The sequence below is a fragment of the Cherax quadricarinatus genome, chromosome 36 (genome assembly GCF_038502225.1).
Source record: "Cherax quadricarinatus isolate ZL_2023a chromosome 36, ASM3850222v1, whole genome shotgun sequence".
NCBI classification, from domain to species: domain Eukaryota; kingdom Metazoa; phylum Arthropoda; class Malacostraca; order Decapoda; family Parastacidae; genus Cherax; species Cherax quadricarinatus.
Window position 1 is genome coordinate 21,728,378 of NC_091327.1, and position 15,670 is coordinate 21,744,047.

Sequence of the window (15,670 nt, forward strand, 5' to 3'; positions counted from 1 at the left end):
CTGACTACATGGCCAGTATCAAGGGCAGTACCATTCAGCCCAGACTTTTTATGTTCCCATCTGTTGTAGAAAGCTTCCAGGTTGTCTATGAAAGCAGCTTTGATGTTATCCTCTTTTAATACCCTTGTGATTTTAGTCCACAGATTTATCTCCTTTGGGCATACCCAAAAACACTTCCCTGTTTTAATACTGCTTGTAGCTAGTTCTTGGATATCTGCACAAGGGGCGTGACACCAATTTCCACAAAAATGACAATTTATCCATGTGGAAGCCCGTTTGTTTGATTTATTGCAGACTACACACAGCTTCATAATGATTTGAATGGTTGATTTACTGTAATTCTACTAGCAACCTCTTGAATACTCTATTAATAACCTCTTTAAGTAAAGCTCTAGCTATCTGTATTTCTATTTCTAACTGTACTTTTATATCAGGACAGCTTACCGGAGTACGCTCCTGGAGTTTGTTTTATATTTATTGTTTGTGTTTATAAGGGCGCCTACAACCCCATCCGTTTACAGTCTGCTTTATTGTCCAACGAATCCGTTTGAAACCGGCCAAGGGTTCGACCAGTCGAGGGTTCGGTCCAGTCGAGGGTTCGGAGCCAGTCTGATCTGATCAGTGGGTCACTTATTTAAAACATACTGGTCGGTGATTTGGGCTAACACATGAAGGATCTACTGGAAAATTCTACCCGAGTAATATGTTATTTGATTGATACAAAAGTATAACTTGCGTGTTGAAGAAACCGGTGACTGCTGGCAACTCCTACAGTGACGAACGGTCGAGCCTCAACCCTTGTTTATCAATCGCTGTATCTAGCTTTTCTAGTTTTTCTTTTTGGCCTCCACCACAATAAATGCTATATTATCACTATAGTTGACTGGTGGAAATTTTGGAGGAGGGATGCTTTTTCTGTAGTAATAATTGCGTTCTCGTTGTGTATATTGCGAACGCTGGTAACTACAGGTTATATGAAATTCACAGTAACGTCTGGTATTTCAAGAAAAAGAAACTAATGAAAGTCACTCCACTCCACTAAGTACCATTATAATACTGGTTAGTTGCTACTACAGCACTGTATTCTGCTATTCTTCAACAACTACGTGTAAAACCAAGTGTCAGGGAGGTTATGTTTAGGTTTTTACATGGGATCTTGCCGTCTGGGGTTGTGTTATTTAATAGGAGATTAATCATTCGTCTCTCGACCTCCGGTGAGAGAGGACGCACGCCTAGTAGCTACACCTGCCCTCTGGTGGTGACCTTTAGCAACTGGAAGGCAAAATGGCATATCGAGTGGGTCAGCAGATCAACACTGTTTGTATACAGCTGGTACGTGGCACGCTCACTGGAGAAACGATGAATACATTGCTACCCGTTATCATCAGAGACGTCTATGGTGTCCCCAACGATGAAGTATATGGTGTAGCCTTAAATGGGATGACCAGAGAATTCCTGAAACTGAATCGTACCTGCGTCTACGACAAACTTGTTGACGAGTACCAGGAGAGGAAGGTGACTGTGAATTCGGCAGTGGACGTCATCTTGCACGACGTATCTAGGTACTATACGTGGGTGAAGGTGAGAAACGTCCCTTTCGAGGCGACTGCGTATAGTATACAGGAGGTCTTCAACAGTTATGGTAAAGTTCATTCGGCTATGATGGGAGTATGGAAAGATGGGCCATATGAGGGACGACCTGAGGGTTCTTATACCCTCAAAATGACGTTGGCTAGGCCTATACCGTCCTACGTCATGCTAGTGGATTCCAGGACGCAGGTCTTTGTACACTATGCCGGCCAGAGAAGGACCTGTCGATTATGTAGCTCCTACGACCATATGGCAGCACAGTGTCCTAGGAGGCAGCCTACCAGGGCTCCTGGTACGTTGGCAGTGGAGCAGCAGCCTTGTGAGTTGATGCCTGAGTTGGGAGAGGAGGAAGCAGGGACGAGTGGTCGTTGGAGTGAAGAGGTTGATCGGGAAGTACCGACGGTCGGTACCTGTGTTACACTCCCGGTAGGCTTGGGGGAGCAGACAGGACCGTCGGGGGCTCCATCAGGAAGGAAAGATGGTCCTCAGGAAGATTTACTGGAGGACGTGTTGAGAGGTTTTTTGGACGGGTCGGGGACCTCCACCTTAAGTGCTGCCGAGGTGGTGGTGGAGGTGGAGGTCCATCAGGAGCATTTGTCGGATGAAGACATGTGTGTGGCTAGTGGTTCTAGGAAAAGGCCTGCTGGCACTGTTGAGGCCGAGGAGGTACTCACGCCGGGGCAGAGGCCGGGCAAAAAAGCTTGGACAAAGGATGAGTTGCTGGACCAAAAGGATCTAGTGGATCCTGATTTCTGTAGTGACAGGGTAAAAGGTGGGGAGGGAGCCAGGGGTTAGTTAGTTAATATGTTTATTATGCACCCCATACCCATCCTGTGGGCGGTAGTCAAAAGATTACAGAGGTACATAATTGGTCCAGGGACTGGACTCCAAAGTTTTGATAGCTGAGCAAGTTACAGAGGTAATGAATTCACAATTTACAAAGGTAATGAACTCACAAATTACAAAGGTAATGAACTCCGCGTAGGTCTAGTCACAATCATGACAAGTTACAAAGGTATTTACAGATTACAGAGGTACGTAATGGATCCAGGGACTGGGCCCCAAAGTTTGGATGGCTGAACTAGGTACAAGGTAATGAACTCACAAGTTACAAAGGTAATGAATACTGTAAGAATGGTTACTTACGTTTATACATGGCTACAATCATGAACAAATTATAGTGTAATGAGCAATTCACACTTCCACACCCAGTCACAACTGTAATGAGTTATTGGTGCAAATATTGATTGTTGAGTCACACACACACACACACACACACACACACACACACACACACACACACACACACACACACACACACACACACATACACAAACTCATACACACACACGCACACACACTCATACCGGTGAAGAGCAACCGGTGAAGAGGCGGGGCCAGGAGCTAAGACTCGACCCCTGCAACCACAAATAGGTGAGTACAAATAGGTGAGTACACACACACACCCACTCATACACACACACACTCATACACACACACACACTCATACACATACACACACACACACACACACACACACACACACACACACACACACACACACACACTCGCAAATACAACAGGCCTAGTGTCTAATCGACATGTGCCTAGGACAAAATGGTAACTAACACGCACACACAAACACACACACACACAAGCACTGGACAAGCACCTAAAGTCAGTTCCTGATCAGCCGGGCTGTGGCTCGTACGTTGGTTTGCGTGCAGCCAGCAGCAACAGCCCGGTTGATCAGGCTCTGATCCACCAGGAGGCCCAGTCACAGACCGGGCCGCGGGGGCGTTGACCCCCGGAACTCTCTCCAGGTAAACTGGGGAAAGTCTGGTGAGGCGTCGGGTCGACGCACAGGAAAAGGGATGGTAGGCAAGCCACAGAGGCATAGAGGGAAGCCACCGTTCTTATAAATTTCAGGTGTGTCACTCTAAATGTGAACGGTCTCAAGGCTGAGATCAAAACTGCGTGGTTAGTATGGTTCTTACGTAGGTTCCAGGTGGATGTGTGTTTCTTGCAGGAACACAATCATAAGATTGGTAGTGAGTTGTTGTTGCATGGGTATAAGTTGTACGTTAGTTGTGCTTGGCAGTTGAAAGGGGGGGTGGCGATAGCGATAAAGGAGACCAGCCCCTTGCGTGTCACGGATTGGGAGGAGGCAGGGGGAAGGGTTGTGCAGGTAGATGGTGTATGGGGTGATAGAAGGGCATGTTTCATAGGAGTGTATGTGCCGGCGTCGAGCAATACACGAGTAAAAGCGGATTTTGTGAGGGAAGACTTATTGTACCATCTGCGGGGATTGCCTGCCATCACGATTATTGGTGGGGATTGGAATTGTGTAATTCGGGGCCAGGATGTTGAACCGAGGGGGGCGGGTTGTGTATTACGTGTTCTGAGGGATGTATTGAGGGACGTGGGTGTCGTAGATGTTGCAGGGGGAGGAGGTTATATGGTGGAGCACACGTTCATTCGCAAGGGGTATGCTGCAAGACTAGACAGGATTTACGTCATGAAGGGTTTGGAGGTCGGGAGGGTGCAGACTTTTGATGTGGGTTTCTCGGACCATAGGGCAGTGATAGTGGATCTGTCGTGGGAAGGTGCCGTGCATATTTACCCTGGCTATTGGAAGTTGAATGTGCGGCTGCTCGGGGGGAAGGGGGGGGAATGGGATTTGATGAATGGTGGAATGGGTTTTGGGGAGATAGGGATCGGGCTATGGAGCTTGTAGAATGGTGGGAGTTGCGGGCGAAACCTGGGATCGCGAATTTTTATAGAGTCAAGGGCCGTGAGGAAGCGAGATGGAGATATGGTTTGCAGAATTATTTGGAGGGACAGTTGCAGGCATGTTATGGGAGGGGGGGTGGGGAGGGGGAAGATATAGCACTGCTTTGAGGTAGGATTGAGGAGATTCATAATGAATGTTTTGACGCGATATGTTTTCGTTCAGGGTTGGACGACGTGTTGTGGGGGGATAAACCGACTGGGTATGTGCTGCGTAAGTTTAGGGAGCGTAGGAGAGTGACCACGTTATTGCAGTTAGAGACTAGTGTGGGAGTGGGGGATTACCCAGAAGGAGAGGTCCTCATCTCCACTGAGAGTATGAGCATTTATGCAGGTGAATGGCTCAGGAGAAAATGGAGAGAGGGTGGGAGGTGAGGCGCCTGGCAGGCTTCTTTCGGTAGGGGGGTTCATAAGGCTATAGGAGAAAAGGATAGGGTGGGGTTGGAGGCTGATATTAGTGAGGCTGAGGTGGCAGATGCAGTCTTCAGCATGAATACAGGTAAGGCGCCAGGCATTGACAGTTTGCCTATTGACTTTTATAGGGCTCATTGGGGGTGCATGAGGCATTGTTTAGTTGGGGTTTTGAAAAATATGCTAGATGGAAAGAGAATGGGTGAGTCACAACATACAGGCATAGTAGTATTAGTACCAAAGAAGGAAGGGGCGTGGGCACTGAGTGCTTTCCAGGCAATTTCCTTAATGTGCGCAGACTATAAGGTATTCGCAAAGATTCTAGGGAATAGAATGAAGTCAGTTCTCGGAGCATTTTTACACAGAGGTCAGTTTGGGATTCCAGGGAGTATGCGGGATGGACACGGGCGCATAAGGGATTTCTTAGAGGGCTGTGGAGCGGGGGGGGGGAGGGTTCTAGGGTTGATTGGGAGAATGCGTATGATTGTGTGGACAGGGTGTTTTTGCGTGAGAGTTTGTGTGATTTGGGTTTTGGTGCCAGGGTGGTAGGGTGGGTGGATGCATTGTATGCGGGGGCGATCATGCGTGTGCAGGTGAACGGTAGGTTGGGTTCTGGGATTCGTATGGAGAGGGGTTTGCGGCAGGGTTGCCCACTTTCACAGCTATTATTTGCTTGCGTTCAGAACCCATTTTATGAGCTTGTAGACCGAGAGTTGTGTGGGGAGGGGGTTGAGGGGAATGACAGGGGAGTTGTGGGTTACGTTGATGATACGACAATCTTATTTAGTGGAAGGGAGGATTTTTCAAGGGTGGGTAGAGTCATCGAGAAGTTTGGGGCCGTAACAGGAGTGAGGGTAAACAAAAGCAAGTCGATGTTGTTAGAGGTGGGCACCTGGGTAGGCGGGAGATTGGGTCAGGGGTTTGGATGGAATGTAGTAGAACGGATTAAGATTTGTGGGATTTGGTACACAGCGGACAGGCAGGAAAGTAGAAAGATTAATTCAGAGGCAGTTAGGGACAGGGCAGTGGGTATGCTACGTGGCCTTCGGGCCAGAGATGTTACGTTGCACCAAAGGGCTGTGATTGTGAATTCGTTGGTATACAGTAAGGTCTGGGGAGTGGCGGCAGTATATCCCTTGAGAAATTGTGATGTAACAGACATACAGAGGAGGGCATTAAGGTATATATGGGGTTATGGGAGGGCGTGGTTGGGACGTGATGTAGTAATGACTGGGGTGCATCAGGGGAGATTGGGTTTGTTGGCATTGGGGCCCAGGGTGAGGGCAATATACGTCAAGGTGAGATACCTCAGTGCGGGGGGGTCTGGGGGCGGCGTGTGGGGGAGGTGATGCGGGACTTACGTTGTTGGTGGAGTGGGAGGGACCTGGAGGTGTGTGAGGATATGTTGAGGTATATGTTAAGAGTGCGAGATGTGTGTCATTTGCGAATAGGGAGGCTGGTGGGAGTAGAGTATCATCGGGAGACGCTGCAAGGGGTGGCTGTCTTCCCCACATATAATTGGAGGGTAATATGGGAGGAATTTCGAAAGCTAAGAATGCCAGCAAGGGTGAGAGAAGTGGTCTACAGATTCCTCATGGGGACATTGGCGTCAAAACAGGTGTTGAGGCAGATGGGATATGTGAGTGATGCTTCATGTGTGCATTGTGGCGACGTGGAAAATGCTTTCCATGTGGTGTACTTTTGTCCTTTTTTGGAAAATGTAAGGGTGTGGTTGAGGGGTGTTTTTGGATTATTGGAAGGGGGAAGGGTGGGGGTCCTTAGGGCTTTACTTTTAGACGTGGGAGGAGTGTCTAATTATTATTATTACTAATGAGGATTATAGCGAGGGCATTCGTTAAGGTATATAATGAGTCACCAACATGACCTTCCTTTTTAATGTATGTTTCTTGGTTGAATGAGGGAGGTGGGAGGTGGGGGGTAATGTCAGGATCAAGGCCTTAGCGACGAGTTTTTATAGGTCGGTGGGTAGGAATAGGAGCTTATATGGGGGTCAGTGGGTTGCTCTTTTTTCGGAGAGTTATCGGGGACTGACTGTGGCACGACTACTACAGTTGGTGCCCGGGAAAGGCAGCAAGGGGTTGGCTTCCGGAGGTGAGTGATGAGTACTTGGTGATGATTGTAGTAAGGAAGAGAAGAGATGGTGGATGGTCCAGTGGTGTATGTGAGATAACATGATGTAAGGCCTGTCTGTGTGAAGGCCTTTGTGTGTGTGTGTGTGTGTATGTGTGTGTTGAGTGTGTGTGTTGTGTGTGTTGAGTGTGTGTTGAGTTTATCTGAGTATGTGACCAGGCCTCCTTGTTGAGTAGTCGACTGTGTGAACATTGAGTGTGTGTGTTGAATGTGTGTGTTGTTGCGTGTGGTGTGTGTGTGTGGTGTGTGTCTGTGTGCGTGTCTGTGTGAGAGTCTGTGTGTGTGGGTGGGGTGTTCGGTTATTGAAATGGGGCTTCTGTGAGAGAGGTGGAGGTTTTTGGTAAGATTTTCTTGATTCTGTGGGTTTGCCAAGGCGTCCTTTCGATACTTTTCAAAGACGGACCAAACAAAATTTTTTAGGAAATAATGAGCGAAGAATTATTTGTGTTGTAAAAGATGCGGGGTTTGTTTTTGTTGCCCCAGAGACTATTGCTAGGATTCCTATCCTATTTAACAACTGTAGTACGGGCGAGGTGCCTGCGTGCATCAGGCTCATGTATTTCCTGTATATTTAACTTTGTCAATGCTAGATGTTCTGTGTACGAGAGTGGGCATTGTACATTGCCCTATTCAGTATTCCTTCCTGTTGGGAAGTTAATGAGGTAGGAACGTATATACACACGGATTAAGGGTATATTTCACCTGTTCATACTGTGTACCGGGTGGGTGATGGGAGGAGGCACACATCTTAGAAATTTTTTTCTTATTTATCATTTATTCTAGAGTGTGCAAAGTTCAATATGATATGTATTTGGGTTATATGGGGTGTGGGGAGTACGATTTAGTCTCCTCGAAAACATTGTCAGGAGGTTTTAGTTTTCGAGAATCTATGTACATAATATGTTACGATACAAAATAATTGTATGAGAAATGTTTTGGTGTATACTTAATGTTTTGTATATAAAGTTTTGTACAAAATATGCATAAGTGTAACAGGTTTTGTTATGTAGCTTTTTTTGTTAAGGAATGCTCAGGTGTAGGTTCTTCTGTTTCATTCCTAGTTAGGCTTGTTTTTTCTCAGTGTTGAGTTTTTTTTGTTAAGTTTTATGTATAACAACATGTAGATTGTATACTGTGTCCTTAAATAAAAATATATATAAAAAAAAAATAGGAGATTAAGGGAGGGTGGGGAGTGCAAAGCGTGTGGATGTCCGGAAACTATATTTCACGCTGTGTACTTTTGTACTTGTTTAGAAGATGTGAGGGTCTGGCTAAGTAGGGTAGTTAGGTTAGTGGGTGGGGAAGGATTACAGGTGTTGCGGGTGTTAAGTTTAGATATAGGTGGGTGGAGTCAGCAGATGGTGAATGCGGTTACGTATGTGGTTACTGATTTTATTTATATATCTTGGGCAATGAGGGAGGTGGGAGTCGAGGAAAGGATAAGAGTGTTAGGGGCCACGATGTATAGAACAAAGTGCCGCAATAGGGATCTTTATGGGGGAAGATGGGAGACAGCATTTACTGAAGGTTATCGTAGATTCAGGTTGAAGGATTTAAGAGATTTAAGTGTAAAGTAAGGGGTTGCGGCGGGCTAGTTTTCTTGAGTATGGAAATGTGTATAGATGTTAGCGTGTGTGGTATGTTTGGTAATATAATAAATAAGCTTCTGTTGTGATGTGAGTTTGGTCTGGGTAGTTGTGTAAGATATGTTATTCACATTGTTTTTAAGAAGGTATTGAATATAATATGTAAGTAGTGTTGTTGCACTACATTATTGTGTGTATAATGTGTGAGAGGGTACATCTCAACAGTATTTGTGTGTTTGATGGTTTGAGGTGACACAAGGCATGATCTAAGTATGTCTGGATTCTCCTTTTGTCAAAGGTCTTATCAAAGATTGTACTGTGATATATGTGATGTGTAGGTTTATATGTATATGCAAGCCGGTATTCTCCCGGCCCGGGCCTTTTCCAAGTGGTGGCCCGGCCTTGGCTCCCTCTTTAGTCTGAGACCTAAGTCTTCCATGGGAGGAGGCACAAGTATCATACTGTGTGATGCCATGTAGGCTTTGACATATGTATTCACCTACACATGCATGGTGTCGATGACATGCTTGTTGTATGTTCCCTTTTCGTTACTTTGTTTCAATTGTCATTTCAATGTACTTTGTATAGCATTATACAACGGTATTGTTCTTTGCCATATGAAGTGTTTTTTAGTTCATGTTATGTTCTAGGTTTTTGTATGTTAAGATGTACTCATAGACTGTCAGCACCCTGATATTGGTTCTTCATGGCTATGTTCTTGACGTAAGTTTTGGCTGTATGGTATACAGATATATCTAGCCAGTTTATAGACGCATTCCTTTTGTGTCTGAGATTTTTGTATACGGGTTTATTGTAACTGTAATGAGTCGGTTTTGAGATCTAAGCTGTTTTCTTTGTATGTTTATTTGTATTTTGGTATATGTAAAGCTGTAATGTTAGGGATAAGTATATAGATGTTCTAGTAGGATTATGATGTTAGGTTTTGGTTTATTGATTAATGAGAAGGCTGGAAGTAATTGTTACATTTTCTCGTATATATTCTTTTCAATTGTAATGAGCCTTTGTCATATGTCATGTTATATGTAAAATTTATATGTAAGTTATGTTTTGAGTCATTGAATGTTTATATATGTCAGTTCATGACCCTGTTACTGTGTTTATTTGTAGTTATGTTCTTGCCGTAAGCTATTGTTGTATGTTATACAGCTATATCTTGGGAGTATATAGGTGCAATCCATTTGTGTTAGTTTATTTTGTGTTGGGTTTCTTATGTCAATGGCCGAACCTTCAGGATTGAGATCCATACTGTTTCCTTTTATTTTTATTTTTATGTATACTGTATTGGCTTTAAATAAAATATAAAAAAAAATGCGATCCACAACAGTCAACTTATATGCGGGTACCTAGTACCTTAGTACCACAGGTATAAGGAAACACACCCACGTCTCGACCTGCCCCAGGACTGAACCCGGGTACTTCATGTACGAGTCAAAGGCGCTACCAATGACCCACAAACCTCGGAAACCACATAAAAATAACAGCAACTGCAATTATAATTATGCAACAGTGACGCGGAGGCAACACCCACAACATCATTAATAAATATCAACAAGAAGGCCCTCGAAATAAACTTTCAAAATTTTTGTTTCCATCGTAATCTTGACCCCTAAAGAAGTTGAAATGGAAGATTTATCACAAGATACTGAAGAAAAATAAGGTTGGTAAGAAGACAATGCAATGTATTGGTGTGACTCTTCACCCATAGGTGGATTTTAATAATAACCCTTGTGCGCTTAGCGCTTAGTTACGACTGTAATAATGATATTAATTAAGCAAGTAAGTTTATTTAGGTACAGGTACACATAGGTACAATTACCATACCTATTAACATGTGTAAATTACCTGCATTGTCTCTGCTATCCAGACTTTGCGGCCCAATCCCTGGACCCATCATGTGCCTATGTTGAATTATTTTAACTACCGCCCACAAGATGGGGGATGTTTTGCATAATCAAGTTACTAAACTACTTTGAATTATTACTGTGTGAGCAAATTACCTGTGTGAATTATTACGGGCAAGTAATTTTGGTGAGATAAGTGGGACTAAAGTCACACACAGTAGGTCACTGAACTGTTACTCCCTCCATGCCCACTCCTCACCACTCACACAAAAAACTAGACCTAATATGAAAATAATTACAATATTAAAACTACCTACTCTGGTAAATTAAAGTTGTGGACTGTACTCACCTAGTTGTGGTTGGAGGGGTCGAGTCACAGCTCCTGGTCCCGCCTCTTAACTGGCCACTACTAGGTCACTCTTCCCACTCCATGAGTTTCATCATACCTCTTCTTAAAGCTATGTATGGATCCTGCCTCCACTACATCACTTCGCAGACTATTCCACTTCCTGACAACTCTGTGATTGAAGAAATGCTTCTTAACATCCCTGTTATTCATCTGAGTCTTCAACTTCCAACTGTGACCCCTTGTTGCTGTGTCCCATCTCTGGAACATCCTGTCTCTGTCTACATTGTCGATTCCTCTCAGTATTTTATATGTTGCTATTATATCCCCCCCCCCATCTCTCCTTTCTTCCAGTGTCGTCAGGAAGATTTTCTTTAACCTCTCCTAGTAGGACATAACCCTTAACTCCGGAACTAGTCTTGTTGCAAATCTTTGCACTTTCTCTAGTTTTCTCACATGCTTGGCTAGGTGTGGGTTCCAAACTGGTGTTGCATACTCCAATATGAGCCTAACGTACACAGTCACAGTGCACAGGGTCAAGACAGGAGCGACCTGCTCTGAACCCATGTTGCCCTGGGTTGAATAACTGATGGGTATCTAGATGGGTGGCGATCTTGCTTCTTAGGACCCTTTCAAAGATTTTTATGATATGGGATGTTAGTGCTATCGGTCTGTAGTTCTTTGCTATTGCTTTACTGCCCCCTTTGTGGAGTGGGGCTATGTCTGTTGTTTTTAGTAACTGTGGGACGACCCCCGTGTCCATGCTCCCTCTCCATAGGATGGTAAAAGCTCGTGATAGGGGCTTCTTGCAGTTCTTGATGAACACGGAGTTTCACGAGTCTGGGCCTGGGGTAGAGTGCATGGGCATGTCATTTATCGCCTGTTCGAAGTCATTTGGCGTCAGGATAACATCAGGATAAATTCTGTGGCTCTCTCATAGAAAATTCATTTTGATCTTCGACTCTCATGCCTTCTTTTGAATATATAAAAAGAATATTGAAGACAGGTACTCACGTTCGGGTCGAGAAGTTTTTCCCATTGAGGAATAATGAAGTAGAGGATACCATCCTCGGCCCCCGGCAGGGTCACTCCTCGCCCCAGCAGCGTGAAGAGCACCACGTAGGGAAACAATGCCGTGAAGTACGCCACCTGAATTAAATAAAATCTAACAAATAATATAATAAAATATAGTACATCACAATGATGTGATATGGATGAAAGATGGGACAAGAAAAGCAAGATTTTAACATAATTATATAATCAATTATACTCCTAGATGCGCGAGTTGGCTGATTGTCTTAGCTTTTGTAATTGTCAGCATATGTCTAGAGAACCTAGGATAAGATAAGATAAGATTTCGATCGGATTTTTAACCCCGGAGGGTTAGCCACCCATATCCCTTATGCAGATATCCAAGAACTAGCTACAAACAGTATTAAAACAGGGAAGTGTTTTTGGGTATGCCCAAATGAGATAAATCTGTGGACTAAAATCACAAGGGTATTAAAAGAGGATAACATCAAAGCTGCTTTCATAGAAAACCTGGAAGCTTTCTACAACAGATGGGAACATAAAAAGTCTGGGCTGAATGGTACTGCCCTTGATACTGGCCATGTAGTCAGAAACTGTAAGGCTGGAGGTGATGTCCTGGTAGTCAGTAAATGTGGGGCTGATAGTGCTGTCCTGGGAGACAGTAATGGTGAAGCTGGAGGTGCTGTCCTGGGAGACAGTAATGGTGAAGCTGGAGGTGCTGTCCTGGGAGACAGTAATGGTGAAGCTGGAGGTGCTGTCCTGGGAGACAGTAATGGTGAAGCTGGAGGTGCTGTCCTGGGAGACAGAAATGGTGAAGCTGGAGGTGCTGTCCTGGGAGACAGTAATGGTGAAGCTGGAGAAGCCACAGCCACTCAAGAGGGAGAGGTTTTTTAGTGCCAGGAAGGAAAAAAACTGGCAGGAAATGGCAGAAATCGTGCACCAAATCCAGTCATTCCTGGAGTGGAACCACAGTCGATGGCCTCCACTCCAAACCTACAGATACTAATGCCGGAAAAAAATCTCCCCCCAGTACCAACAATACCACCAGTCCGATGACATTCTTCTTTGCAAATATACAGGGTCTAAAGCCAGCAACAAACAACAAAATACCTTTCATCCGTGGACTGCATGCAAAGGCAAAGGCAATGTTCACGGCTTTCACTGAGACCCACATAAAGGATCACTTGGACAACGAAATATGGATCCCAGGTTACAACCTATACAGATGTGACAGAGTGAACAGGCAAAAGGGGGGGGGTTGGCCTGTACATTGCAGTCACTTGTTTGAACAGAACTGCTTAATGCCTCAAATGATGTAGTGGAAGTTTTAGCAGTAAAGGTCGAGAACCAAAACCTAGTCATTGTGGTAGTCTACAAGCCTCCGGATGCAACATCCCAGCAATTCCAGGAACAGCTGTTAAAAATTGACCACTGTCTGGAAAATCTTCCAGCTCCTGCACCCAACATCTTGCTCCTGGGGGATTTCAACTTAAGGCACCTAAAATGGAGGAATATAGCAAATAATACTGTTGCAGTAATAACACCAGGAGGCAGCTCTGATGAAAACTCACACTCACACGAGCTTTTAAATCTCTGCACAAAATTCAATTTAAACCAGCAAATAATAGAGCCTACTAGACTGGAGAATACACTAGACCTCATCTTCACTAACAATGATGATCTGATAAGAAATGTCACCATATCAAAAACAATATACTCAGATCACAACATAATTGAGGTTCAGACATGTATGCATGGAGCCCCAGACCGACATAATGAGATTAGTCACGAGGGAGCATTCACCAAATTCAACTTCAATAACAAAAACATAAAGTGGGACCAAGTAAACCAAGTCCTAACCGATATAAGCTGGGAAGATATACTAAGCAACACAGACCCCAACTTATGCCTAGAACAGATTAACTTGGTGGCACTCGATGTATGCACAAGGCTTATTCCTCTAAGAAAAAGGAGGAGTAGATGTAAAATAGAAAGAGACAGGCGCTCCCTTTACAGGCGACGGAAAAGAATAACAGAGCGGCTAAAAGAGGTCAATATATCTGAAATGCGTAGGGAGACACTGGTCAGAGAAATAGCAAGCATCGAACTTAAGCTAAAGGAATCTTATAGGAGTCAGGAATCGCGGGAAGAAGTAAAAGCCATAAATGAAATCGAAAGAAACCCAAAGTATTTCTTCTCCTATGCCAAATCAAAGTCGAGAACAACGTCCAGTATTGGGCCCCTACTTAAACAAGATGGGTCCTACACAGATGACAGCAAGGAAATGAGTGAGCTACTCAAGTCCCAATATGACTCAGTTTTTAGCAAGCCGCTAACCAGACTGAGAGTCGAAGATCAAAATGAATTTTTTATCAGAGAGCCACAGAATTTGGTTAACACAAGCCTATCCGATGTTATCCTGATGCCAAATGACTTCGAACAGGCGATAAATGACATGCCCATGCACTTTGCCCCAGGGCCAGACTCATGGAACTCCGTGTTCATCAAGAACTGCAAGAAGCCCCTATCACGAGCCTTTTCCATCCTATGGAGAGGGAGCATGGACACGGGGGTCGTCCCACAGTTGCTAAAAACAACAAACATAGCCCCACTCCACAAAGGGGGCAGTAAAACAACAGCAAAGAACTACAGACCGATAGCACTAACATCGCATATCATAAAAATCTTTGAAAGGGTCCTAAGAAGCAAGATCACCACCCATCTAGAAACCCATCAGTTACACAACCCAGGGCAACATGGGTTTAGAACAGGTCGCTCCTGTCTGTCTCAACTATTGGATCACTACGACAAGGTCCTAGATGCACTAGAAGACACAAAGAATGCAGATGTAATATATACAGACTTTGCCAAAGCCTTCGACAAGTGTGACCATGGCGTAATAGCGCACAAAATGCGTGCTAAAGGAATAACAGGAAAATTCGGTCGATGGATCTATAATTTCCTCACTAACAGAACACAGAGAGTAGTCGTCAACAGAGTAAAGTCCGAGGCAGCTACGGTGAAAAGCTCTGTTCCACAAGGCACAGTACTCGCTCCCATCTTGTTCCTCATCCTCATATCCGACATAGACAAGGATGTCAGCCATAGCACCGTGTCTTCCTTTGCAGATGACACCCGAATCTGCATGACAGTGTCTTCCATTGCAGACACTGCAAGGCTCCAGGCGGACATCAACCAAATCTTTCAGTGGGCTGCATAAAACAATATGAAGTTCAACAATGAGAAATTTCAATTACTCAGATATGGTAAACACGAGGAAATTAAATCTTCTTCAGAGTACAAAACAAATTCTGGCCACAAAATAGAGCGAAACACCAACGTCAAAGACCTGGGAGTGATCATGTCGGAGGATCTCACCTTCAAGGACCATAACATTGTATCAATCGCATCTGCTAGAAAAATGACAGGATGGATAATGAGAACCTTCATAACTAGGGAGGCCAAGCCCATGATGACACTCTTCAGGTCACTTGTTCTATCTAGGCTGGAATATTGCTGCACACTAACAGCACCTTTCAAGGCAGGTGAAATTGCTGACCTAGAAAATGTACAGAGAACCTTCACGGCGCGCATAACGGAGATAAAACACCTCAATTACTGGGAGCGCTTGAGGTTCCTAAACCTGTATTCCCTGGAACGCAGGCGGGAGAGATACATGATTATATACACCTGGAAAATCCTAGAGGGACTAGTACCGAACTTGCACACGAAAATCACTCACTACGAAAGCAAAAGACTTGGCAAACGATGCAACATCCCCCCAATGAAAAGCAGGGGTGTCACTAGCACGTTAAGAGACCATACAATAAGTGTCAGGGGCCCGAGACTGTTCATCTGCCTCCCAGCATACATAAGGGGGATTACCAACAGACCCCTGGCAG

At 44.6% G+C, this 15,670-nt stretch overlaps 1 protein-coding gene across 5 annotated transcripts in view; it reads right to left on the reverse strand.

The window, feature by feature from the left end:
- The window catches only part of LOC128691278 (sodium-dependent nutrient amino acid transporter 1), a 151,424-nt gene that overhangs the window by 43,074 nt on the left and 92,680 nt on the right, over positions 1-15,670 (reverse strand). For 4 of the 5 annotated variants that reach the window (XR_011392823.1, XM_070091565.1, XM_070091566.1 and 1 more), the window contains exon 8: positions 11,751-11,885. The exons of the other annotated variant lie outside the window; for it this stretch is intronic. Coding sequence is in view for 3 of the 4 variants with exons in the window: in XM_070091565.1 (XP_069947666.1) it covers positions 11,751-11,885 (135 nt within the window). In the remaining variant the exon portion in view is untranslated. The remainder of the gene's footprint in view (positions 1-11,750; positions 11,886-15,670) is intronic. 5 annotated transcript variants of the gene reach the window in all.